The 25347-nt window shown below is 35.5% G+C and overlaps 6 protein-coding genes and 1 long non-coding RNA gene across 19 annotated transcripts; 2 read left to right on the forward strand and 5 right to left on the reverse strand.

Annotated features, from left to right (window-relative positions):
* Positions 1-871: 871 nt before the first annotated feature.
* Positions 872-5856, reverse strand: LOC143903887 (uncharacterized). 3 transcript variants are annotated; one of them, XR_013258821.1, is made up of 6 exons: positions 5585-5737; positions 4896-4949; positions 4597-4819; positions 2546-4366; positions 1830-1883; positions 1537-1705 (listed from the first exon to the last, which is right to left on the reverse strand). XR_013258821.1 is itself a non-coding variant. In XM_077417917.1 (4 exons), exons 2-4 carry the CDS (start codon positions 4946-4948, stop codon positions 1113-1115), a joined length of 459 nt encoding a protein of 152 aa, XP_077274043.1. In that variant the 5' UTR covers position 4949; positions 5585-5856; the 3' UTR covers positions 872-1112. The 3 variants fall into 3 exon arrangements, 2 of the variants coding, with proteins under 2 accessions (XP_077274043.1, XP_077274042.1); XM_077417917.1 differs by lacking the exons at positions 1830-1883; positions 2546-4366; positions 4597-4819 and adding an exon at positions 872-1295 and having other exon boundaries at positions 1531-1753; positions 5585-5856; XM_077417916.1 differs by lacking the exons at positions 4597-4819; positions 4896-4949; positions 5585-5737 and adding an exon at positions 872-1295 and having other exon boundaries at positions 1531-1753; positions 2546-2863.
* A 164-nt stretch (positions 5857-6020) lies between these two features.
* LOC143903888 (uncharacterized) lies at positions 6021-6808 on the forward strand. Its single transcript, XM_077417918.1, has 2 exons — positions 6021-6371; positions 6482-6808. Exons 1-2 carry the CDS (start codon positions 6289-6291, stop codon positions 6630-6632), a joined length of 234 nt encoding a protein of 77 aa, XP_077274044.1. The 5' UTR covers positions 6021-6288; the 3' UTR covers positions 6633-6808.
* A 128-nt stretch (positions 6809-6936) lies between these two features.
* On the reverse strand, positions 6937-9015 carry Rnh1 (ribonuclease H1). Of its 6 annotated transcripts, none has more exons than XM_077417908.1 (7): positions 8858-9015; positions 8571-8741; positions 8331-8495; positions 8030-8225; positions 7718-7848; positions 7378-7642; positions 6937-7220 (listed from the first exon to the last, which is right to left on the reverse strand). In XM_077417908.1, the coding sequence occupies exons 2-7, from the start codon at positions 8669-8671 to the stop codon at positions 7128-7130; spliced, it is 951 nt and encodes a 316-aa protein (XP_077274034.1). In that variant the 5' UTR covers positions 8672-8741; positions 8858-9015; the 3' UTR covers positions 6937-7127. The 6 variants fall into 6 exon arrangements, with proteins under 6 accessions (XP_077274034.1, XP_077274040.1, XP_077274038.1 ...); XM_077417914.1 differs by having other exon boundaries at positions 8571-8627; positions 8858-9013; XM_077417912.1 differs by having other exon boundaries at positions 8571-8642; positions 8858-9013.
* A 16-nt stretch (positions 9016-9031) lies between these two features.
* On the forward strand, positions 9032-10435 carry LOC143903889 (uncharacterized). The gene is made up of 3 exons (XR_013258822.1): positions 9032-9177; positions 9404-10138; positions 10216-10435. It is a non-coding gene; the product is annotated as an uncharacterized LOC143903889 (long non-coding RNA).
* Positions 10436-11022: 587 nt separating this feature from the next.
* Positions 11023-16549, reverse strand: LOC143903877 (rab-like protein 6). 3 transcript variants are annotated; one of them, XM_077417892.1, is made up of 6 exons: positions 16393-16549; positions 15714-15891; positions 15115-15605; positions 13852-14657; positions 13046-13550; positions 11023-12925 (listed from the first exon to the last, which is right to left on the reverse strand). In XM_077417892.1, exons 2-6 carry the CDS (start codon positions 15838-15840, stop codon positions 12728-12730), a joined length of 2127 nt encoding a protein of 708 aa, XP_077274018.1. In that variant the 5' UTR covers positions 15841-15891; positions 16393-16549; the 3' UTR covers positions 11023-12727. The 3 variants fall into 3 exon arrangements, with proteins under 3 accessions (XP_077274018.1, XP_077274017.1, XP_077274019.1); XM_077417891.1 differs by having other exon boundaries at positions 15714-15918; positions 16393-16526; XM_077417893.1 differs by lacking the exon at positions 16393-16549 and adding an exon at positions 15983-16339.
* A 563-nt stretch (positions 16550-17112) lies between these two features.
* On the reverse strand, positions 17113-20955 carry Smyd3 (SET and MYND domain containing, class 3). Of its 4 annotated transcripts, none has more exons than XM_077417904.1 (6): positions 20824-20955; positions 18801-19042; positions 18416-18720; positions 17970-18249; positions 17665-17827; positions 17113-17388 (listed from the first exon to the last, which is right to left on the reverse strand). In XM_077417904.1, exons 1-6 carry the CDS (start codon positions 20952-20954, stop codon positions 17163-17165), a joined length of 1347 nt encoding a protein of 448 aa, XP_077274030.1. In that variant the 5' UTR covers position 20955; the 3' UTR covers positions 17113-17162. The 4 variants fall into 4 exon arrangements, with proteins under 4 accessions (XP_077274030.1, XP_077274028.1, XP_077274031.1 ...); XM_077417902.1 differs by having other exon boundaries at positions 17970-18276; XM_077417905.1 differs by lacking the exon at positions 20824-20955 and adding an exon at positions 19237-19490.
* Positions 20218-25192, reverse strand: Surf4 (Surfeit locus protein 4). Its single transcript, XM_077417915.1, has 3 exons — positions 25007-25192; positions 23340-24014; positions 20218-22947 (listed from the first exon to the last, which is right to left on the reverse strand). The coding sequence occupies exons 1-3, from the start codon at positions 25055-25057 to the stop codon at positions 22861-22863; spliced, it is 813 nt and encodes a 270-aa protein (XP_077274041.1). The 5' UTR covers positions 25058-25192; the 3' UTR covers positions 20218-22860.
* Positions 25193-25347: the final 155 nt, after the last annotated feature.

Genomic DNA, 25347 nt, shown 5'->3' on the forward strand with positions numbered 1-25347 from the left:
TATATAAATTTTTTAGATAAATGCTTTTTATATAAGCATAAAGAGTTAGGCTGAGTTTCCACTGAGCGCGTCACGCGTGGCGTCGTCACAAGTTAACCAGTCAAAACATCCCATTTCATTACATTCTTGTGACGGGATCGAAATGGGATGTTTTGATTGGTTCAACTCGGACGACGCGACGCGTGACGCGCTCAGTGGAAACTCAGCCTTATGCTGCGTTCCCACTATACGCGTCGCGCGTCGCGTCACGACGCCGCGTCATGAGTTATCCAATCAAAACGTTTTATTTTATGACGTCATTTCCGACGCAAGATCTTGTCGGAAATGACGTCGTAAAATGAAACGTTTTAATTGGATAACTCTTGACGCGGCGTCGTGACGCGTCGCTCGCGTCAGAAATGACGTCATAAAATGAAACGTTTTGATTGGATAACTCATGACGCGGCGTCGTGACGCGACGCGTATAGTGGGAACGCATCCTTATAAAAACCTAATGCTAGAGTAGTCATACTAGTAATCTAGCAAGTAAAAAATTCAGATTTAATTTTCGGAATCATGTGGCCTCGCATACACACACGCGCGCGCCACGCATACACGAAATGACTCAACAATTCCGATTGGAATCCATACTATACGTGCCCCAATAGAAAAAAATCAAAATATGAATTCAGCCCCCCCCCCCCCAAGTAACCCAAGGATAAGCAAATCTCGCGTCGTTCGTTAAAGGACTAAAACCTTGAAATACGTTTTAAAAACCAAGTTCAATTTTTCAAAGCAGACATGATTTTGTTTACAAATCCTTCTTATAAAGATCACCATTTGTATGAAAAATCAAAGATCATGTGTGATTCCGAGTCTGTAAAACAACTAGTTGTACATAGAATATAGCATTTATTAATGATATACATTAAAAAAAAAAAGCATGATCAATCACGTAATCGATAATATATGAACTAAAAATAACATTCCAACAGATCTCAACTTAAACTATTAAGTTCTTTCTATAAACTATTATAAACTATTTAGTTCTTTCAGAACATGATCATGCTGTTTGACTTATATAGTAAATTCTTCAGTATATGGAGAAATGGAGATTTTTCTCTGGCATCTCGTTAATAATAATCGTCTGATGACGATTCGTAATCATCGTCATCATTATCATCGTCTGATGACGATTCATCATCGTCATCATTATTTCTCCAGTAGGTGCGTGTATATTTCTCGACATAATATCCGCTTCCATCTCTACCACTCCTGTAAGAACGTTCGCGTACGACGACGGAGTTTTGTCCTTTCTGCAAATCAACAAAAATCATCATCAAACAAAGAAAAAATTAAAGAAGATATAGATAGTATTTAAAAATGCTGAAAAATTTAAAATGACTAGAATTGAGATATAAAATATAAGAAATATATTTTATCGCATTGTATTATTAAAATAAAGTACTGTGGTAATCACTGAACTATCTTATGCAACGTTAAAGTACATATATGTTTTTAGCACTTTCCAAGATATTTTTTATTCCATACCATATAATCAGTACGTCGATAACGGCTAGTTTCCCCCTGGTAATTGCTCCTTATCGCAACTTGATTGTCATTTCGACAAGCTACAGCTTTGTTTCTATCAAATAATTTCTCATGTTTTCCTTTTAAACGATGTTGGTCAACATAGTCCCAAGCTTGGTCGGGTGTATCAAATTTTCTATAATTGTTATAAGAATATCCGTTAACTTGCTCCTTACAATCCTCCCTTTAATAACAGAAAACATTCATCTAGAACTTTATTCAGAAATAGCGTTATTTCAATTATCTCATTATCTTCTTACCAATTGTCATAAACTCCAATCCTACGACCATTGGCCACTGCGTAGTAGGGCATTCTATTAAAAAAAAATAATAAATTTCAAAACTTTATACTTCATTTCTTTATATTGTCTATTGCTACTACTATTAATTTTATTGTTACGCCATTAACATATAACTTATAATTTACTAAAAAAGAAAATAAAAAGTAGCATCAAAGAAAAAAAGAGTGCTAATTATGGATTGCTTTTTGCATTCTTTCCATTTTCTTTTTTTTCCCTTTCCATCTTGCGAATGTAAACAATAAGTATGACCAGAAAAGAACAGATCTTGCATCATCGAAAACTTCCTTTATTTTATTATATCTATAATTACGGTCTTAAAAATGTGGCATTAATAGAAACATAATTATAAAAGAAAAAGAAAAGAATAGTCCATGAAAAGGTCTTTTTTCCTTTCTTTTGTAATCAACATCAATCCTTTATCAAGTCTCAACCATTATTGCGTTAATCAACAATTTCAAATGGTTAATATTGGCTGACAATTTCGTGATATTTCTTAAATTGCAGTCTTAATTATAACATACTATAGGTACACATATGAAGGAGAGATTTATTTTACAAAGCAACGAAGCAACAAAAAGCGCTAGCTGGATTGAGAAGAATTATCCGAGATCGATCTCCACGTCATCCTATCTTTTTACCAAAGAAAAGCGTCAAATGTTCGTTAAACCACTTACTTGATCAATTTGCGATGTCAGCAAGTCAGCAAAGAAACGACCAACGATCTCAGATCAGCGATCAGCCTTCCGTTCGACAGAAGACGTACGAAAATGGCGAAGCCCAAGGTCTTTTTCCGTTATGTGAGTGGCTTCTTCTTCTTCTTCTTTAATTCAGTTGGCTCCTTCCTCTTTTCATAGGACAATACGGCGTTATGTGAGTGGCGATATCAGTGGCGATCTGTTACGCTTCTTCTTCTTCTTCTTAGAGCATGACCTTCGAGAGATCTGCTAATCTGTTATGTGCATATATATACATATTATATAGAAATGCACATATACGTAATACTGCTTGGAAATTTGAATCCTGTGATCTGTGATTCCCGTGATTCGCGGGTCACGTGGCCGTTCGAGAAATCTCATTGGGCAGAGATAGGGAAATCGGATAGGGGATGAAGCCTTGTGTCCACGATGCAAGAACTGTGTCCAAGTTTCGGTTTAAGCCAATGAAACTGCTACTTTTCTGTAAGAACTGCAAGTTGATTGGCTTAAATCAAAGCTTGGACACAGTTTTTGCATCGTGGACATCGAGCTTAAGCCAATCAACTAGTAGCTCTTACAGAAAAGTAGCAGTTTCATTGGCTTAAACCGAAACTTGGGCCCGGTTTCACCAATGTGATTTAATCTAATCGGTCGATTAAATTCACTCTTCGTCTCTTTCTAGGGGAACAGTTGGAAAGAGATGAAGAGTAGATTAAATCACGTTGGTGAAGCCGGGCCTTGTACACAGTTCTAGCATCGTGGACACAACAAGGCTTGAGAATTGAGAAAACAGATTTTCATGAAATTTAAATCCCTATAGCAAGTATTATTCTGAAAGCGCATTTTACAAATGCAGTCATCTTTTTTCGTACTAAATGAATTTTATTTCTATCATTTCAAATATCGAAAAAATTTATTTAACAGGAGAAATGTAAGAAAGAAAAATAAAGAGAGAAAAATAGTTTGTTTTTATAATTGTATTTTATAAATATATAAATTTTTTATATAGATAAATGCTTTTTATATAAGCATAAATAGTTATAAAAATCTAATGCTAGAGTAGTCATACTAGTAATCTAGCAAGTAAAGAATTCAGATTCAGAATCTTGTCGCCTCGCCTATGTACACACATACGCACGCGCGCCACGCATACACGAAATGACTCATCAATTCCGATTGGAATCTGTATTATACGTGTCCCAATAGAAAAAAAATCAAAATATGAATTTAGCCCCCAAGTAACCTAAGGATAAGCAAATCTCGTCGTTCATTGAAGGACAAAAATCTTCAAATACGTTTTAAAAACAAAGCTCAATTTTTCAAAGCAGAGATGATTTTGTTTACAAATCCTTCTAAAGATTACCATTTGTATGAAAAATCAAAGATCATGTGTGATTCCGAGTCTAAAACTAGTTGTACATAGAATATAGCATTTATTTAGTAATAATGACATATATATATATATATATATATATATATATATATATATTAAAAAAAGCATGATCAATCAGTGACTTATATGTAATCGATAATATATAAAACTAAAAATAACATTCTAACTGATCTCAACTTAAACTATTTAGTTCTTTCAGAACATGATCATGCTGTTGACTTATATCTTATATAACTCTTCAGTATATGGAGAAATGGAGATTTTTCTCTGGCATCTCGTTAATCATCATCGGATGACGAATCATTATTTTTCCAGTAGGTGCGTATATATTTCTCGACATAATATCCGCTTCCATCTCTACCACTCCTGTAAGAACGTTCGCGTACGACGACGGAGTTTTTTCCTTTCTGCAAATCAACAAAAATCATCATCAAAGGGAAAATAAAAATAAAAATAGCAATTAAAAATGCTGAAAAATTTGAAATGACTAGAATTGAGATATAAAATATAAGAAATATATTTTATCGCATTGTGTATTATTGAAATAAAGTACTGTGGTAATCACTGAACTATCTTATGCAACGTTAAAGTACATATATATCTTTGGCACTTTCCAAGATATTTTTTTATTCCATACAGTATAATCAGTACGTTGATATCCGCTAGTTTCCCTCTGGTAATTGCCCCTTATCGCAACTTGATTGTCATTTCGACAAGCTATAGCTTTGTTGCTATCAAATGATCTCTCATTTTTTCCTTTCGCAGAATGTTGGTCAACAAAGTCCCAAGCTTGGTCGGGTGTATCAAATTTCTTATAATTGTTATAAGAATATCCGTTAACTTGTTCCTTACAATCCTCCCTTTAATAACAGAAAGCATTCATCTAGAGCTTTATTCAGAAATAGCGTTATTTCAATTATCTCATTATCTTCTTACCAATTGTCATAAACTCCATTCCTACGACCATTGGCCACTGCGTAGTAGGGCATTCTATTAAGAAAAAATAATAAATTTCAAAACTTCATACTTCATTTCTTTATATTGTCTATTGCTACACTACTATTAATTTTATTGTTATGCCATTAACATATAGACTTAGAATTTACAAAAAAAGAAAATAAAAAGTAGCATTAAAGAAAAAAGTGCCAATTATGATTGCTTTTTGCATTTTTTCCATTTTCCCTTTTTTTTCCTTTCCATCTTGCGAATGTAAACAATAAGTATGACCACAAAAGAACAGATCTTGCATCATCGAAAACTCCCTTTATTTTATTATACCTATAATTACGGTCTTAAAAATGTGGCATTAATAGAAACATAATTATAAAGGAAAAAGAAAAGAATAGTCCAAAGAAAAGGTCTTTTTTCCTTTCTTTTGTAATCAACATCAATCCTTAATCAAATCTCAACTATTTCGTGATATTCTTAAATTGCAGTCCTAATTATAACATTATAGGTACACACATGGGTACACATATGAAGGAGATTTATTTTACGACACAAAACAACGAAGCAACGAAGCTAAAAAAGGCCTCGCTAGCTGGACCAGGATTATCCGATTATCGATCTCCACGTCATCCTATATTTGCCAAAGGAAAGCGTCAAATATTCGTTAAACCACTTACTTGATCAATTTGCGATGTCAGCAAGGTCCGACCAACGATCTCAAAGATCAGCCTTCCGATTCCGTTCGACAGAAGACGTACGAAAATGGCGAGGAGACCTTTGTCTTCTTCCGTTATGTGAGCTGTGAGCGGCGATCTGTTATGCATATATATACATATTATATAGAGATACACATATACGGTAAATAATTGCTTGGAAATTTGAATCCGTGATATGTGATTCCCGTGATTCGCGGGTCACGTGGCCGCTCGAGAAATCTCATTGGGCAGAGATAAGGAAAATCGGAAGTGTATTACGTCATCCTTTCGGCGCGCTGCCAGTCACCAGTGTTGCCAATGAATGTTGAGAAACATTTCAAGTATGTTTTTCTTGTGTTGTTTTGTTGCTGCACTATGGTGTAGCAATAAAAAAAGCACGACGGACAAAAACATTTATTAGTCATTTATCGCGCAATGTCGCGCATATTTGCGTTGCTTCTCCGTTTTGAGAGATCATCGGAGGGAGAAAGAAAGTCAAAGCGTGCTCCATGTGCCCTATTACAAATACTTATGGCTTCGTCAAAATGAGAAAGGAAAGAGGAGAAGGAAGAGAAAGGGTTTGCAAGCGCGAATAGATCGCGACAGTTGTCACTTCGTCGGATCTGAATCTCGAGAGTTTGTCCGCGAACACCTCTTCGCGCGGCAAATCCAAAATTTCGCGAATAATGGCGTTCTCGCAGTCGCATCAACAGGAACTGATTGAACTGGCCGAGATAACGGGAATCTCCGCGGTACCCGGCGTTTTCCGGTGAGACACATTCTCGACGATGACGAAAGTGGCACATTGTCCGCGTGACATAACCTCCACGCATGTTCTGTCACAATTCTACACGATACAATCTCTTTCTCCGTTTGCAGCATCGTGTTGGAATTACTGGCGTTACAAGTGTCTCCAGAGGATATTTATACTCTTCTCAAACGAATCTCGACGCGATCATCAAAATCGGTGAAACGACAGACGATAAATGAGGATGGGCACGCTTCTGGCTCATCTTCGAGGAAACAATAGTTGTTTATCAAATTGACGTTTTTATCAGACTGACGTTAGCAATTAATGTTCTTAATTATGTTACGAAAAATGTATTGACGCGTAGACGAAATGTATATAATTTATGTAGATATAAAGATATATAACTTGTACGATTTGCTATAAATCTGATATAAATGTAAATTTTAATTTAACAATTTGTGTATCTTTCAGTATATTTATCCTTACTTAAGGAGAACCAACCCCATTCTGTATTAAATAATATAATTAAGTAGTGTAAATAATTTTTAATTGTAGCAATTTTTTTAGCTTACAATTTATCTTTTACTAACATAATCTGCTTTACTCACAAGAATTGTAAAAGAAAAGGTTTATTATACATATTAGATTTAGTAAATTTTATAATAAATGTCTAATCACATAATATTTTCTATAGGAAAGTTTACGTAAACAAAAATAATTAGATAATCTAGAATGCAATTTATAGAAAATATTTTGTACCGTTAATCTTCGTTGTTAAACTTGACTTTTATATCGTAAGGCGCCGTCTCTTGCCAGTTTGTCTGCCATTTCGTTACCATGAATTCCTATGTGTCCATTCACATGTTTCTAGAAAATTAAATATTTGGTATTTTTACAATAGTACAGAGTGTATATATATATATATCTATATCATATTAATTAAATAAAAAAAAAATATATATATATATGACATTTAAATTTCATTTCTATAAAACTTTAAATTAAATATTAAAAGATTGCTTACCCAAGCAATAGTCAAAGAATTCAGTTCCTTTTCCATTTCCAGCAACTCTGTTTTGTTTATAACTGGCTTGCCCTGCACCGTCTTCCACCCTCTTCTCTTCCAGATTGGCATCCATTTCGTGATGCAGGAGATAAGGAATTTGGAATCGGTATTGATTTTCAGCTTTTTGATTCCAGCTTTCTTCGCCTGCCTCGCAGCTACCGTGACGGCTTGGATCTCTGCCATGTTATTGGTAGCTCGTCCCTCCACCGGTTCAGATACGTTTCTAAGTTATAGCTATATTATACACCGATTCATTGGATTCCGACAGACAATTGACAGACTAAAAAATGAAACGTACAAGGGATGATTGTCTCGGAACCAAACGCCGATACCGGCTCGCGCCTCCTTGTATCCATTTGAACTGCACGCGCCATCCGTGAAAACGTCCACATAGCCGTCTTCGTCCACAATAAAGTCCGCTTTGTCATCCTATATAATTCCAAATCACACAAGAGTGTCAGAAACTATACTAATCGACCCCAATTCCATGGAATGAAAAAAAAATTAATGAATTGACTGATTACGCACTCTGATATTAAAGTTTACAAAAAATGAAATTGATTAGTTTAGCTCTCGAGAGTTTATATAATTCCTGTGATTTATTTCAAACCTGATTAAGACACTGAGCTGAGCTCAGGCAATTGTCTGAAATATCCAACGCTATTTTTCTCTTTTTACTCGATTGTTCATTAGCATTGTCATTTGTCGATAAAGTCCTCTTTGAAACTGATGCGAATAATTTTGTCGGGGCTACCACAGACTGTTTACCACCAAGTAAATATAGTTGTTTCGGCAGAGTCTGAGATCTAGATAAAATATTAACTTTGAGCGATATTGTAATGAGATTTCCATCTTATTAGCTTCACAATGCTCTTTTGTTATTAAAGGAACAGTTGTTATTCAAGTTTTACCTCGCGGATTTAACAATTTTTGACGAAAGGAGAAGGCTCTCGGAAGAATTTGTCTCCCCAGTTGAAGAGGAATGCTCCTTTATGAAGTTTTGAGCCTCGCTTCCCGTTGCAAATTTCTTATATATCGATCCAGGAAACTTAAGAACCTGAGCGCTGCATTCATCCCTAATAAAATAGAAAAACTCTTTATTTAATTTATCTTTGCTAATAATTTATTAGTCATTAAATTGATTTCCTTACCATGTGGCGTAAATTCCAGGTTTTCGACCCCTGGCTACTGCGTAGTAAGGCATTTTGCTTAAGAAATAATGCCTTGTTGTACATATGAAATTCAATTTCATCAATTTGCTCAATACAAATGACGTTTATTCAGGAGAGTCATACTTTTGCTAATTAATGTTTCCACTTTTACTACCAAATAATATTAATGCATTACTCTCAGGATTTTTTCTCAGGACACAAAAATTAAAGAATCTTTTAGGAAAATCTCTTACTAGTAGAGTAATTATTTAGTTTAGAGGCCTCACCTCAAATATCGATGTAATTATGCTCAATCGACGCGTTTTTGCACGAAACGAAAGAATCTAACAGAAAAAAGTGTCGCTCTGCCCCGCGAAGCGAGATATTAAACGTTAAAGTTGACAAAAATTAGGTTATGATTTTATGATTCCTGTCATACCGACGAGCTGTAGCGACTACGAACATTCCCTATGGCCAATGGTGGCCATGTGCATGCTCAGTCCGCACGCACATGGAAAACTGCGCCAACTTTAAATATACACAGCTGAGAGCTGAGAGGAAGCGCAATATTGAGTATATATATAGATTTCGATATTTAAATCATGAGGTAATTCTTTCAATATTTATTGATAATTATTACTACGTTTACGCGAGCTTTACTTCTGTAGTAACTTACGATAATTCCTTCGCGTAAACGGGATTTTGTATGTAACTTGCGATAATTTACTCCGCGTAAACGAGTGATTATATCGTAAAGTTACTACAGAAGTAACGCTCGCGTAAACGTAGTATATAGCATACAAAACAAGTATATTGTTTTTTATTCTTTGTAGCATATGGGACAAATGCGACGCAACCGTGTGTACATACATCAGTTACAGCCTTTTTTTCCATAAAGAAATGTTAGATCAATATGAATCCAATAAATAATAAAAATTGAATGTATTATTTTGAAGGTGTGATTTTGCCATTAAAGCAGATATATATATTTTGTATTTAACTATTTAAAGCGCGTCATTAACCTATGTAGGTTATTAGTGCAATGACGCGCTTTAAAGTGATAATATAAAGTTTTATTTCGAATTAAGCACAGAAACTATATTAAAAAAGATACAAAATTCACTAAAAATATCAATTAATTTAATTTTTATTTTTGAAACAAATTTAAATTTTGAAATGAGTTATCAAATTTAACTCAAACTTGAGTAACCGATTTATAATTTTTGTGAAACATTTTCTTCCACCTATAATACCGATGATCGGACAGTATATTTCTATTAAATCGAATATCTCTATAAACATAATTTGCCAATACACCATATATGTCTCTGAATTAAAAACAAAGATAAATAAACTGATAGAAAAAGAAAGAAGTAAAATATAATTTATATATATATTTATCTACGTATATATATATGTGTATATTAAGAAATAATTAAAAATTTGACTGTTTTAATTTAATCGCATTTTACTGAACTCCGATTAATGATTTCTAAATTGCCCGATATCAATTTCGTCATAGGTGGTAAGACGTTTCGACTCACTGGTCAAGATTATATCTTGAAAAGGTAAAAAATATTATTATATAAAAGTTTAAATTGTTTTTAGAATATAAATATCATGCCATATTTAATATGTCTCATAGCTCGGCGCTGAAATTGAAAATAAATGCATTCCCGGCTTCCAAGCTGCTCCTCCGTTTGATGGTATAGAATGGATTTTGGGCTATGTATTTATTGGTCGTTACTACACCGTATTTGACATGGGGAACGACCGAGTGGGATTCGCCATTGCAAAAAATTAAATCTTGATTGCCTTCTCATGAAGTTATCATTAAATATTAGGAAATCTAAATGACATTACTATAAACAAATAAGTCATAGTTTTTTTAGAATATCGACCGACATATGGGGCCCGATTCTCTAACGAGAAACGTATGCGCAAACTCTGCTCTAACAGAAAGGCTGCAACGTGATTAGCTATCGCACAGTTTTTAGCCAATAAGTTTGCAGCTTTTCTGTTAGACCAGAGTTTACGCATACGTTTATCGTTAGAGAATTGGGCCCATGGTCTGTAATTTTATTTGGACTATTTTATATGGTATATTTTTAAATTAATACGTATGTGAAAATTAGAAGAAAGATATACGATATTTATTCTACTAACGATATGGTTACATCTTGTTCTTTCGGCAACTATCGAATTGTTAGATATTGTGAATACAACTTGTATATAAGTCTATTATAAAAAATAAAGTATATATTTTTAACACTCTGAATATTGATTTCATATATATCGCCCTTTCAATCTCATCTTAATGTAGTATCCCGAAAAATATTATCTCGTTTAATCTTATTATAAATTTTCTGCTTACATACGAGTACAAGATATCATATAACATATTCTGCTTATATGTATAAGAGTATGACATACCGCATTTGTAATCAATATATAACTTTTTACATTTCTTTATTATGCTTACACAAACGTATACACGCATAAATCTTTTGCTTATTAACAAACATTATCTAAAATTTTCGACACATAGATACCAAATTGTCGATACGAAAATTATCATGTTGTATATATGTATTCTAATTAATAAATTGTTATAATATTGCAAAACTGGCTTAGGTATCTCACTATCGTTAATATTATAAACTTATATTTTGAAATTGTTATTTTTAGAAACTTGCATATTGTATTAACTACTGCTAGTTTTAAATAAAATATGATACACAAAGAAAGATTATCGAGTAATTTTGATACATAATGTGTAACTATATACGATAATATTTTCTGGCAATACACGTTTGCAAAAATTTTATATGATTACAAGCCAATGTCTCTACTCTAATATTAAAAGAAAATATCACATTATATAAATAATTGTAGCTAAACATCTTGTGTTATGCAATTTACGTTGCATTTTATTATATTTTTACAAGAGTCTGTAAAAGAAAGGCTTCAAGTAAATCCTATGTAAAATTGATTTCTTAATTCCAAGCTAACATTTTCGGGATTTTACCGCTTATTTCCAGCTATCTGTTTTTTAAATATTTTTTTTGATCATTTTATTCTGATCTGGGATTAGATTGACCAACGATTAATTCCAATATGAAGGATATAGTGACGCAAATGTATCCACATTAAATTACTGAAAAGAGCTATTGGGCTGTTAGAAGCTTAATGTTTATAGAACTTTTAAAACTCTTTATCCGCTTTACCGTCCTTCTTTTCATCTTCTCATAAAGACAAGAACGTAAACACGTACTTGTATATATATTTATTAACATGAAGCTGCAATGATCATACAATGCTATACATCGTTATGAAAAATACAACAATAACATAACATTCTTATATAGGATAACTTCTTTAAAAGAATTATATTCAACAAGGACAGAGCATATGTGTTAAAAGCTAAAGAGAAGATTTATAAAAATGATATCAACGATAAATATACATATAAATCTTAATGCGAGTGAACACAAATATTGAAAATAAAAGTTTAATAAATAATTTCGTAAATATGCCATTATAATGTCACGTAGACCAGTATTCATAATCGGTTCTTATATTTAACACCATCTTAAGTACAATCTTAAGATGTCATAAACTAATCACAGAGCCGTAGCACTTTCAAACATTACTTAAGACGGTCTCGAAATAAGATCCAACTATGAATACTGGCCGCAGTCGTCATATCACGTGATATCACGTACAGGGTAAAAGATATTCGCAATATTATATCCATTCACGCAACAAACTCATCGCCATATATGGATTTTTCGAATACTCGTTAAAAATCGACAAACATTCAAGAAATGCAATATAAATAAGTGCAGGTTTGATCGCTGAAACACATTCCTAATAAAATCACAATTTTTTTTTGTCGTGGCAAACTGAAATGCCGAACCCGACTGAAACGTAGGTCAAAGTGACTCAGAACGGACGTCTCGCCGAGTTTGCGGAAAATGAATGTATTCTTTCGCAGATTAATAGATCGCAATCCAAAGTACATTATTTCTCTTTCGCGAAAAATCTTATTTCTCCGCTTTCGAGAGCATAACATATATTACATTGGAGAGCGAAGACTTCTTCTTTTGGAAAATGCGTGGCTTTTAAAAATCGTTACTGATAATAATTCCGGAATGCTAAATCGCTTCGTAGGCCACATCAACGCCGATTCTCGTGACCGAGCCGTTCAAAAATTCCTCAAGCTCGTCTCGCTCTCGATCTTCCTTCGTTCGATGCGACGAGCGTTTCTTCTTCTTCTCGGTCTTCTCCATTTTCTCTTTATCCTTATCCTTGTCTTTTGACTTTTTCTTTTTCCTCTTCTCCTTCTCATCTCCCTGGAATCGGTAAAAAATAAGTAATAAATCCATAATTCAAAATCTATCATGATAATTGAAAGGAATACGTTCTCTAGTTCAACTAACAATCTTTTATATGTCACTGTTAAAGACAATTACCTTCTCTTTGTGTTTCTTTTTTTCCTTCATCACCGGACTACTGGCATTGGAGCTCACCTGGCGCATGCTAGTATCATCGAGCAGCTCCAAATGAACATTGGAACTCGTCACGCTAACATCCAGACTCTTATCGCTCAATTCCAGTCTATCCTTCCTCGTACTAGTGCTACTCACATCTTCACCTCCTTCAGGACTTTGCCGCCATTTGGAATCTCGTCGTAACCAGTTATCAAAAGCGTCTGAGTTTATGTCCGATTGCTCATTCGGTTGCTCATATTCATTGGAGATACGCAATTCTTGCTCTATAGAGGAAACAGAGTCGCGTTTCGTGACTTGTATTGGTTTCTCGATATTTATCTCTGGGCCTGATAATGGTTCTAATTTGTGTTTTTGTTTGGACAGCGGATTCTCTGCTAATTTTGGCTGTACAGGAGAAACTACTTCTTCGATGGACGACAAGTCATCCTCATAACCGGCTACTAGAGGATTACCAGTCTCCACATCACTGTGTGAAAAAATCATATTGTAATGTATATTAATACTAGTTATAATTTTAATGATAATAATTCTCAGTAATTATTGTATATTGATTGTATTTATAATATACTGAAGAATAGAAAGAATTATATTATTGAAAAAACTTTACAACGGATAGAAAATAATCATTAATATGCACGGGGAAAATAAAAGAAGTCTTAAATAGAAAGTTTTGATATAATAATTTAATATCTTTAATTATTAAAATAAGTTTGTAAAAAGCAATTTGCTTTGTAATTAGAAGATAGTTTAGAAAGCTGTGCATTTACCTCTCAGATTCCGCACCTTCTTGAGCTACAGGTACAGGATCTGGCTCTGGAGTGAGGGAGTTGGAGCTCATACTGCAGCCTTCCAAAAACGATTTGTCCAGCATTCCATCCGGCACAAAGTCTTCGACACTAGTCAACGGTGCGTTTAAACTAACATTTTTAATATTTGGCAATTTCCCGTCTGTCTCGTCTTCCTTCTTATGACCGAAGATCTTGGACATAAGCGATGGCCGATTAAGCGAATCTCTTCTCTCGCCGTTGTTATTGGCAGATTCAGCCGGTTTAGCCGCTTCTATTTTAGCAGCGGAATTTTGCGAAATGGACGATGTGGAAATTTGTGACGTTTTCGTAGAATTAAATACGTTATCTGATGTGCTCGCCGTAGAACTCTCTTTTCTCGGTAACGATTTCATCTCTAAATTTTTCATCGGTATTGGAGTTCCGCCGCCGATCGGACCGGGCATCGAGGCTGACCTTTTGACTTCTCCAACAGCATTTGCGTTGGAAGGTGCAAGATGATAGTTGCTCATAGACGACGAAACATTTGAGACTAGATTACTGGCGGACACTGAATCGGCAAGGGCTCTTCTACGATTCACAAGATTGTCCAGGAATTTGTTGTAGTCAGCATCGTCGCTGTCCTGGAAGAGATCGAGCTCTTGGACAGTCAGGCGCGTCTCTTCCTCGTTGGTCTCGAGCTGCTTTAGCAATGTCTCGCGTTGCAGCTGCAGAAACGGTAGATTAAAAAATTTGTGCAGCAGTTTTAGGCCAAAGCCATTTCGCATCGATGACTCCGCGTATCTCACCTGCAACAATTCATATAAATTCAGAATTAAGTAAACTGTTTTAGTTGGGATGAATTTGTGAATATTGCTCGATATAAGTTACATGGACCGATAAATTTTTTTTCAAGATAAAATAATAAACTCGATAAAATCAAGTTAATAAAATATGATTTTATAAAAATTTTAATTCTCTCTCAATTATATACGGAATCCCTCAGCATTACTAAAACTTGTTAAAGTACGATATGGTTCTATGTTTTAATAACATTTATTAAAATATTGAGAACTGTTAAATTGTGTGTGTGATAAAATGGCAATAATTTCTTAATTTTGAGAATTTTAGAAATTAAGAAATTATGATAATAATTCCAATTAAATTCTTGTTGGACATGCTAATTCGAACTTTTTTTAGTTCATTATTGGAGAAACATCTGCAAGACACAAAATAAATCATTATATTAATAAATAAATCAATTACTTGTGCAGTTCTCTCACGGAGCGAATCTATGAAGTACGTCACGTGATCCGCGGTGACGGTTCTGTGATGTGACATGTCGCAGTGGTTGCCGAGGACAATGACGGGTATGTGGCTAGGTATCTTCGGCAGCTCACGCTGTACGTAATCGAACGTCCAGTTCTTCGTGACGTCCATCACGATAATGACGCCGTTGGTACCCTTGTAAACGTCGAGGAACTCGGCATCTAGAGCGGGTTCCTCGATCGCGTTTTCCGCGTTAGTCGGCGCGTTATCCATTTTCAGACCCTCCAACTTCCGCCGGCGTCTGCCGCGATCTACAACATCCCATACCTCCACCTTGACCACGTCGTCGGTGGCTTTGTAATTCCACTGTATACTCGCCACCTGTATCTCTTCCGTGGGTATATACTCTTCGATAAACTTTTGCCCCTGCAGTCTATAGAATAAACATGTCTTTCCTACATTCCTGTCCCCCTTTATTATTATTTTCACTAAAAATAATACGTAAAATTTGCATTACAACCGGTGTTCCATCGATCATCTATATCTAAAGCTGTTCTACATCATCATTCTAGCATCATCCACATACATGTACTTACTATTATATTGCACGCCTTTGGCGAACTTTCTCTGAAGATTCGTCGGCATGGATTGGTGGGCCGGTCTGGGAGACGCATTGCCGACTCCGTCAGACTTTCCGGCTAGTCTTTTAATGGCAGAAAACATGGTGCGATTTTTTCTCAAAGAAGCATCGGTTCAAGAAATTAACGTTGATGCCTAAAAAGGGGAATCAACCACAAACACCTGCAGAAAATATATTAAAATAAATATTTTAAAAATGTAGCAAAAATAACATAAAAATACTTACAAAATAGTAACATAAATATTTTTTATTGAACACAGGACATGAAGACTGCACAATTTTCGTTTTTAACGCGATTATTGGAGGACACTTCGTGGTTTGTAACGCGAACTAAAAACATTGCGATAACGATAAAGAACTTCATTGCTCTAAGTACTCGACTATTATTACGATTATTACAGCGGCGACAAATTCCGTCCACCTCGTTATCACGAAACATATCGTGTCCCCCCTCGGAGGAGGATAGGAGGAATGTAAGCATTGGAACAATTAGGGCTCACGCATCCTCGCGTACGAGACCCGACATTCTAACCCAAATCGAATTTTTTTCACGGTATCGTCGGGAAAGTTCAACAAATCGCGCGGCCAGGATCATCCCGAGGATTCGTCGGAAATTCGGGTGAAATCGCACTTACCACGTGTGTCGCACGCTCCGAACCCCGTGAACGAAGCCGGATCTCTGGATGCGACTCTGCTTTGAGACAGCTGTCATATGCAGCAGCTGTTCCTCTCTCTCTGTCTCTCTTTCTCTTTCTCGACGCCGCAAAGTTGGCAGCGCCAACCAACGATCGCTCTCGACGTGCCCATTCATAAAAAATCGATCGTCGATAAACCCCCCTCGCAGCAACAAAACCGCAGATCTCTCCAAATTAATCTTCGAGTGCAATTTTCCTCTCGTTTTAAATATCATCTTTTCCTTACATCTCGCTAGAGCTAATTTTACTTTACATTTATTTACTTCATTTCAAACGCAAAGAAAAATGTGAAAAAAATCTAGGCTAATTACCGTCTCGAGTTCGATTTTTCGAGGAAAATATATCGATCGCTCTATTCTCGTATAGCATTTTTATTTCTCTTTTCTTATATACCGTCCCAATTTTTTTTAAATTTAAATTTGATTATTTAAAATTAAAATTTAAATAGATTTAAGCAATTTAAGCTAATTAATCATAAACATGATATTACGAATATACAAAAAAAAAATAAAAAAAATTAATGCTTTAATAAATGTATTAATGTATTAATAACGAGATTAATAATAAGCTATCTATGCTCTCGGAAAAATAATAATAATCAGCATGTGAGGAAAACAAAAGAGAAATATGTTGAGCTGGTCATAGAGCAATGCGTTGAGCTCGCGTTTGAAAAATAATTTATTACTAAAAATTACAAAAATATAAGATTGCTACGCGCCGTGAGTATCACTGTTCGACTCCATAACAGCTTGATAGAGCAAAGGTCTCAATTCCTCCCTCACCAAGGAGTGCTTATCACCATGTGTTATCATTAACACCGTGCTCGCTTTGTTCAGCGCCTTGAGCGCTTCTTTCGGTTTTCCCAAGTGCAACTGCATCTTTCCCGTCGTGAGATATAGCAACCCTGTCAAAGGGTGTACTTCCCCGTAATACAATCTGAAAAACGAGCAATGGTATACTTAATTTGGGATTATTAACTTTCTAACTTTCATTTATTAAAACCCGCCAATGAGAATCGTTATTAGGCAATTATTTCGAATTAATTCTCAGCTAATTAGAGCACGTGTACATTCCAACGACTTATTACAATGTTGTAATAAATAAAATAAGCAAATATAAAAAATAAAAGACATTGATATTAATATTTGAAAGTTAGAAAATGATTTGTGAATTATCTTATTATCTATATACGTTATGTAAATGATCACTCACAAATATCCTGGCACGAGTTCCTTGCCATAAAACTCCGCATCTTCCCAACACTCCAGATTCATAGCCGCAATATGAGCCATTTCTAGAGTACGGACATGCTGTATATTAAACTTATGCATTACACCCTTCTGCTTCTTCAAACATATTTTACTAACATCGAGATCTATTGCCATTAATAAGGAAATATCAAGGAAATGTTTATTATTGTATTGTACAGAACAAATGCATTGAGTCAAAATTTGATACATCTATTGAAATGAAAACAATTATTATTAGGTTTCTTAATGTGAATCTTGAAAGGATACAAGCCATAGTTTTCATTTTTTCCAAATGATGAGCGGTAAAGTCGACGACTTCCCGAAATGTCTCCTTAAATTCTACAGATATCTTGGTGTCGCACTTCTCGCATTTATCAGCTTCAACCGAACACGGCGAGTCGCACGATAAGTTCGGGCATGCGGCCGCTTCGGCCATTGGTTCCTCTTTTTTACATCTTTCGCAATCACACCAGAAATAGTACGAACTGTGCAGCTCCTCGCGTCTGTCCTTATTAGAATTAAGTAAATCGATGTACGAGATTCTTACCTGCGCAAAATAAAATTTATACAGATTCTGAAATGTAAAACATTTCCTAATTATATTAATCCGCTTTTATTATTGGTAAGACCAATTTAATTGAATTTTTGAGAGTCAAACTAAAAAGGTCAAATGTTTTTCGACTATTGGAGTTTGCATCTTTGTCAATGCTTGCCTGTGACCAGTCCAAAGAGGGAAGATCCGTCAGCGTTCTGATGACGATGGTGGTCCCTTCGAAAACGGCGAACGCGTTAGGTTTGCAACTGTGATCCATCACAGACGCTCCCAGATAGATGCCAGCTCCAATGGTATTCATATTTACATCCAGGATATTGAAACAGTTAGTACATATCCTGCCATAAATACCCATCAGCTCCGCGATGTTGGGCATGAGTGTCTCGTCGAGAAATTGGAGCAAAACTCCGTACAGCATGACGAAATGTTCTTGTCGCTTTGCATCCACTTTCATGTCCGAATAATCTACAGTCCAGAGATCCAAGTTGATTATAGATTCATGATTCTTAATATCGTCTTTCTTAGGAAGATACGAAAGTACTTACGGGACATTAGATCTTTGAATTTCCTAAAGTTTTTATCAGTGTAATAGCCCACTTCATCGGCTCCACCTTGATTGAGCTTGAAAATTATACGCGCCATAAGTCTGGCTGCATCTGGCAACACTTTCGGCGATACCTTCTTCAGACGTGCACACTCTGCCTTGTGTATCGGCCACGATTCTTTCTGACAATTCCGGCCGCAGTAGTACACATACTGACAGCCCGAGCACTTTAACAATTTTCCGCTGCAATGATAAATCACACGAGATACTCGTGAGGTACTTAAAGAGGTATGTACTATGCGGTGTACGCTAAATGTACAGTCTTATTTGATAGTAATTTATCATACATAAAATTAATCCCATCCGAAATAATTTAAAATAATGTGATAGAAAATCATTAAATGGCAAATATCGCAATTTCACAAGCTGTTCTATACCTCTTCAAACAATTGTCACATCGAGTAGTCCTGTGCTTCGAGTTAAGAGTAAAGACGAATGGCTTGCCGGTAAAGATTGTTGTTCCTTTTTCTACTATGTCGCCACTCATTTTGCAAGCACAGGTGTAAATTATATTTACGAAACATTCGATCTTTCGTAAACGTGAAGATTCTAAAGCGCAATCTAACCTAACCTAACCTTCGCTCGACGAGCGAAACACCGGTATTGTTCATAACCTCAAATTTTTAACATGTTGCATTTTTTGGTGCATTTTTCTTCAATAGATCATTCGTGGCATATAGTATTTTATAATTGAAATAAAAATTATAACGGTTATAACAATTATTTTTTATAAAGTTTTATAAAGTTACTTAAAAAATAGAAATGCATGTTTAGTTTTGCAGATTTTTAATTCAACAGCTGTTTCTAGCAATTTTTACATCTCATCTTTTTAAATTGTACTTTTTACGTTTTTTTTCCATTAGGTCGTCCCATAAGTAATATTTTTATGTTGAATATCGTTTTTTGTCTTTTATGTTGAATTATTTATTATTTAAAACATTAATTCGGACGACTTAAATGAAAAATTGAAAACCAAGAATTTCGTGTCAAAAATATTCATTATTTTAAAAATTAATTCAAATGTGAAATGTTTTAAATTAGAAATTGAAGAATATTGTAAGCAATAATTTAAAATTCTGGTATTTTTTTATTGCTTAAAATTATCTCCAAAATATGGGACATTATTTATGAGAAGACCCGATACAATTTTCTTCTCTCTCCTTCATTCCCGAAAATTTTAATGCGGCACTTGTATTAGTATCTTTTAAAATAGAAATGGAAAAGAAAGACTCTAAGTTTAATTTTTCAAATTCGTTATAGTTTTACCTGTTTTACCCAACGTAAAACACAACTATATTCTCAAATATATTGTAAAAACAGAAAATTGACAAGTACATGGTTAAAAAAATAAGCTTAAATTATCAATAAAATATTTATATAATTTGTTAGAAATATCGGGCTAACAAAAAGTAGTTGACTCAAATTTGAGCTCGTGCCTCACATTTAGTGCTAAACTTTCGCACCATTGAAAAAAAAGGTTTGTAAATAGATTTAATATAAAATGTATATGTATATGCATACATGCGTGTAAAATTTGAATTTAAATAATTTGTCATTCAACACACATTACATATAATTTTGTATAAAAATTACAGAAGCCGTATTCACAATATATGTATAAGGGGACATTTATCATTGACATATTTCATAGGTAATACTTATTCGATAAATTATGAGACGTGTCAATTGTTATCAAATAAAATTGTTGAATTTTATATACATTTGTATAAAATATTTTACAATAATTTTGCTACGAATTGACCCCAATAAATTAGCAATCTTCATAAAGATAATAAAATTTTAACAATTAATAGCGTAAAATAAGGTTCAGTAGGAAGGAACAATAGGATAAGACGGTTCTATCAAGATTATCTTTTTATATATATATATATATATATATATATATATATATATATATATATGTATGTATATGTATACACATATATCTGATAAAACATTTTTACCTTCGTAGGCAATGGTCGCATCGTTCGTCGCGCACCACCGATCTTACAACATAGGCAAATGGTTGTCCGTACAAAATAGTGGTACCTTTATTTACAGGTACTCGCTTACACCCTTGATTCTTGATTCTCATCTTTTCAGACTTCTTGGAGTTTTACCTTCTCGCCGGCTAGCCTTGTACAGTAAAAATGAGAAGGCGTTGCACTTTCCCTAGTAGCTTTATAGGACTGCGTCCTCCTTGCTTCTCTTTCTTCCCTCTCCTTGTTTCGCTGATGTAGAGAGAGGTTCGAACGCACGCTATTTTAAGATCGGTTTATTTTCGCACGACATATTATTGGAGCTACCTAATAATAACCCTTAACCTGCTGATTTCTCATTAACAACCCACTCTTTCTCTATTATATTTCATAATTAAAACAAGTTTGGAACACTTATTTACAGTCAATTAAGCTAAAAAGAAGTTTACAGTGAAACTAGAGTCACAACGGGTTTTTTCTCTCCGGAAATTCGTAGATCTTCTGCAAGGGAAGCCTCAGAACTGAACTCCACCGATTTCGAAACTTGGCAGAATTTACAAAGAATGTTCCTCCGAATGATAATAATACTCCTATTTGGGTGCAGACGGTCAACCGATGTTACCTCCTTATTGTTAGGAAATTTTTGATACAAGTAATTTAACCAATCTGTAGTATCAATAGTTCTAAATGCAAAATCATTAAAATAAGATTTAAGAAATGGTTCGAATACTGTCAGTCCCCCTAAAATATTTTCTAGATGACATAAGAGAAAATATCCCTCTCGTAAGGCACATATTTAGTGCGAGATTTAGTGCCTATGTTAGGTGACAAATATTTCAAATTGGGCAATAAGTAACCGTTTTCGAGATATTTTAATAATAAATTTAGTAGCGTCTTTAGTAGAGTTTTTTAAGACTCTTACATATGAGTGGTGTAGTGGATATGGTAAGTATCTTATAATTTATAGACTTCATATATCATGACTGTTTATATTACAATTTATATAATATATATTTTTTATATTATATATATATTAAAATTATATATTATATATATTTTATATATATATATATATTAAAATAATTTCTTTATATAAAATAAAAAAATATTAATTAATTAAAAACTCGAATATACACAAGTTATGAGGCAGTTATTATATCCACTGTGCCACAAATACTCGTATGTGAAAGTCCTCTAATAAACTCTATTAAAGATTATTAAAATATCTCGAAAACAGTTGACCGGTTGTATCCAAATAAGGGTATCATTACATTCGGGGGAACTTTCTCTGCAAATCCTGCCAAGTTTCATCGAAATCGGTGGAGTTCAGTTCTGAGGCTTTCCTCGTTAGATTCGGGAAAGTGGAAGCATATATCCGATATTAAAATACGAGTTTTAAAACAATCGTTTCAGTTCGTAATTAAAATTAGGTAAATTAAAAATATATGGAAAAAAATACATTATCCACATCAGAGACGCAGCGTCGTATGTACAATGCCATTAACCGTCTTACATATCTTATATATCATCATATATGTGTGTATGTATATGTATGTACTTTTTTCTTGTCTTTTCTTTCTAATTTTACTTTCTAAGGCCGGTATTCATAGTACAATCTTATATTTAAGATCGTCTTAAGTACCGTCTCGAGACGCTATACGATAATTTCATTGGCTGGATGAAGTCTTAATACTTTGACCAGACTTAAGATGATCTTAAATATAAAATCCCCTCGACTATGAATACCGGCCTAAAATATGGATAGTTTTACTACTGATCATCTCGAAGACTTTCGAGTTTGTCGTAATGTTAAAATATAAAACTCGATTAACCGATTAGTCAAAATAATCGCTCTGGATTGGTGATATCTATGCATTGGCTTTCTTGTTGTTCGACGTACGATTCGCTTAAAATTTCTTTGAGCGCATACGGGGGTAAAGATGGGAGACATGATAATTCGCTTTAACTTTCGTGACAACAACCCAATGACGCATACATCCTTCATATCTTTAAAAATTATTTCTACCATTCTTTCTTATGTTCGTCCATCGATACACCGCCTGGACCTAGAGAGACTATCATCAGAAGGCCACCGATGACTGATAGTGTCTGGAATGAAATACAAATGTATGAGAATGAGAGGATGAGATTAAACATTAGAATTATATCAAACCTCAGGCTCAACTTATATCGAATCATATTAAAATTACAATCTTTCCAAAATTAAACAATAATTAGAATCTAGATTCAAAATAATTGAAATTAACTCTTTCTTTGCAATTTCTGCAATCAGCAATTTTCTTCTTACATAAAAATTAATAATCTATTTTAAATTTAACTAACAGTTCTTAATTTTTTCTTTCACTCCGCACTGTAAATAAAATATTTAAAAAACTAATTTCTTTGTATTTTGTTGTGATAAATTTTAATATAATAAAAGTATTTGATACTTTCCCCAATCACGAATAAATGGTGGAATTAGTAAAACCAGAAAAACTTACCTGGAAGAAGTCGTATTTGAGGAAATCCCTGAGTGGCTTGTAATCGGGAATGGACCACCACGCGTTATGGTAAAAGTCCAATGCGGTCAGTAAACAGACAAGTAGCAACGCGCTCAGCTTAGTCTTGTAGCCGACCGTCACTAGCACCATCAGGATGCTGCCAACGACATCTTGAAGTATTTGCAGGAAGGATATTTCGAAGCGGATCAGCGTGATGAACATGAACGCCAGCAGGATTCGACCGGCTAATTGTAGTAAATTCTTAGGTTTGTTGTCGCCGAGACTAGGAACGCCGGCGAACAGCGATCTACCCTCGACTCGGGACTCGGCCAATACCAGCAGGAGCGCGCCTATCAGCGCCAAATTCCTGAACAAGAATTGCATGTCCCACAAAATGCTGTAGGCGATGGTCTGTAGAATCACGATGAAGAACAGGACTCCGCAGGCTATGCTGACTCGCCATCTGCCAATCACCATGATACATCCACCGAGCTGTCCAACAAGATTAACCAGGACAAAGACAGTAGCCAGGAATTTCCCGCAGCCCCAGGAAGCGTCCATGTATTCTCGTTGCTCGCTCCATTGGAACCACATTCGTAAACCGTCTTCTAGGAATGTAGCGATAAGGCACAATCGTGCCATCGTTGGAAGCACGTGCTTGCCATTGCGAATCACCTATATCGCAACAGATAAATAAATATCTTAATACAATGCTTTAATCACTTAATTCGATTGAATAAAAAGATTGCGTCGAGGAATGGACATGATTCGTAGAATTTTGTTGGAAGCTCCAAGGTCTGGCGTCTCAAAAGTTACATTTTTATGAGCCGCAGATTATCTAGAAATTTTACAGCTCGTCTTCTGTTATCCAAGTCTTACGTTACCGTTTGATACGGATTATCTTTCCGTTCGAAACTTGCCGATCAGCAAATATGCATCATAATTGTTGTGCACAGGTATAAAAAGTAGGTCTGTGAAAGTGCGTCAGCAAGATCCATATGTCCACTACGGTTCATCGTACATAAACACATTCAGGTAAAATGTAATATTTTCATTTATACGCTTGCAATATTTCCATCAATAAAACTCGCTCGATTATCTTTTCGTACGAAGCAAATTACAAAACAACGTACAGATGATAAGAGCGATATATCAGCGAATAATCCAGAGTCATCACTCTACACATGTGCAATCGTAAAAATTGAAAATCTGTTCGTATATCAAACGAGTGTAACTACGCGGGGTGACCGGTAAGCGGAGAAAGAGAGACGCAAAAAAAAACTTGTGTCGCAGCCTGATCGTCGGCGACTCGCGCGTATCCTCGCCTCCCCCGGGTGACATATCGGAGGAATTCACCTGTGGAATTCATAACCTCGGCAAATACGTGCGGTCGCTTTTTAATCGCGGCCGCACGACGCGCGGAACGCGATCGCGACCGCGAGGAGTACGAATTTCGCGCGTGTGAAAATATGGAAAAATACGCGCGACGAGAGAGAGAGAACGATGACGTTGACAGGAAGAGCGATTCGTTCTCCCGCAGGACCCCAGACTCTCTTCCGTTTCTCTTTCTCGCTCTCGCGCACGGGGTCCCCCCCTGTCGGGATCGGAATCGCGAGAGTCGTCCGTCGTACGTGACAGCTGAGCGCTCGTGGGAACGTAAAATTCACCTGGTCGGCGATCTCCTCCGCCCTCGAAAGCACCTCCCGCGAGATCACCATCTTTCAAAACCGAACGGCGCACCGTCTTTCAAAAACCGAAAAAATCTACCCATGCACACACCGACGTACACACGTGCGCGCACGCAACACGCAAGTGGCACGGCGGCACGGCGGCACGGCTCGGCTCGACGCGGAGCGGGCGGCGCGGGCAGGCCACGACCACGACGGCCACAAGGCGCGCGGGTTGGCGCGGGGTGGCGCGCGGCGACGGCGAGTGGTGGGGACGCCTCACGCCGCGCCGGGCGCTCTCGGTGGCGCCCCTGCGCGCACCCGAAAAGTGTGATGTGGAG

This window comes from Temnothorax americanus, unplaced genomic scaffold, assembly GCF_048541705.1.
Source record: "Temnothorax americanus isolate GAGA-0224 unplaced genomic scaffold, ASM4854170v1 Scaffold5, whole genome shotgun sequence".
NCBI classification, from domain to species: domain Eukaryota; kingdom Metazoa; phylum Arthropoda; class Insecta; order Hymenoptera; family Formicidae; genus Temnothorax; species Temnothorax americanus.

Bases quoted from the DNA above. Each gene is read 5' to 3' on its own strand.
- LOC143903887 (XM_077417917.1), bottom strand. From the start codon at position 4,948: ATGCCCTACTACGCAGTGGCCAATGGTCGTAGGAATGGAGTTTATGAC. The intron at 1,754-4,895 runs GTAAGAAGATAA...CTGTTATTAAAG, and splicing joins AATGGAGTTTATGACAATTG to GGAGGATTGTAAGGAGCAAG. The intron at 1,296-1,530 runs GTATGGAATAAA...GTTGATTTGCAG, and splicing joins ATCGACGTACTGATTATATG to AAAGGACAAAACTCCGTCGT.
- LOC143903888 (XM_077417918.1), top strand. From the start codon at position 6,289: ATGGCGTTCTCGCAGTCGCATCAACAGGAACTGATTGAACTGGCCGAG. The intron at 6,372-6,481 runs GTGAGACACATT...CTCCGTTTGCAG, and splicing joins GCGGTACCCGGCGTTTTCCG to CATCGTGTTGGAATTACTGG.
- Rnh1 (XM_077417908.1), bottom strand. From the start codon at position 8,671: ATGAAATTGAATTTCATATGTACAACAAGGCATTATTTCTTAAGCAAA. The intron at 7,643-7,717 runs GTACGTTTCATT...GCTATAACTTAG, and splicing joins TTCCGAGACAATCATCCCTT to AAACGTATCTGAACCGGTGG. The intron at 7,221-7,377 runs GTAAGCAATCTT...TTAATTTTCTAG, and splicing joins ATTCTTTGACTATTGCTTGG to AAACATGTGAATGGACACAT.
- LOC143903877 (XM_077417892.1), bottom strand. From the start codon at position 15,840: ATGTTTTCTGCCATTAAAAGACTAGCCGGAAAGTCTGACGGAGTCGGC. The intron at 15,606-15,713 runs GTAAGTACATGT...TATTATTTTTAG, and splicing joins CAAAGGCGTGCAATATAATA to TGAAAATAATAATAAAGGGG. The intron at 14,658-15,114 runs GTAATTGATTTA...GAATTGTTGCAG, and splicing joins TCCGTGAGAGAACTGCACAA to GTGAGATACGCGGAGTCATC.
- Smyd3 (XM_077417902.1), bottom strand. From the start codon at position 20,954: ATGAGAATCAAGAATCAAGGGTGTAAGCGAGTACCTGTAAATAAAGGT. The intron at 19,043-20,823 runs GTAAAAATGTTT...TTATCATTGCAG, and splicing joins TGCGACCATTGCCTACGAAG to CGGAAAATTGTTAAAGTGCT. The intron at 18,277-18,415 runs GCAAGCATTGAC...TTTACATTTCAG, and splicing joins CCTCTTTGGACTGGTCACAG to AATCTGTATAAATTTTATTT.
- Surf4 (XM_077417915.1), bottom strand. From the start codon at position 25,057: ATGGTGATCTCGCGGGAGGTGCTTTCGAGGGCGGAGGAGATCGCCGAC. The intron at 24,015-25,006 runs GTGAATTTTACG...GTTGCGATATAG, and splicing joins CGGAGGAGATCGCCGACCAG to GTGATTCGCAATGGCAAGCA. The intron at 22,948-23,339 runs GTAAGTTTTTCT...ATTTCATTCCAG, and splicing joins TCAAATACGACTTCTTCCAG to ACACTATCAGTCATCGGTGG.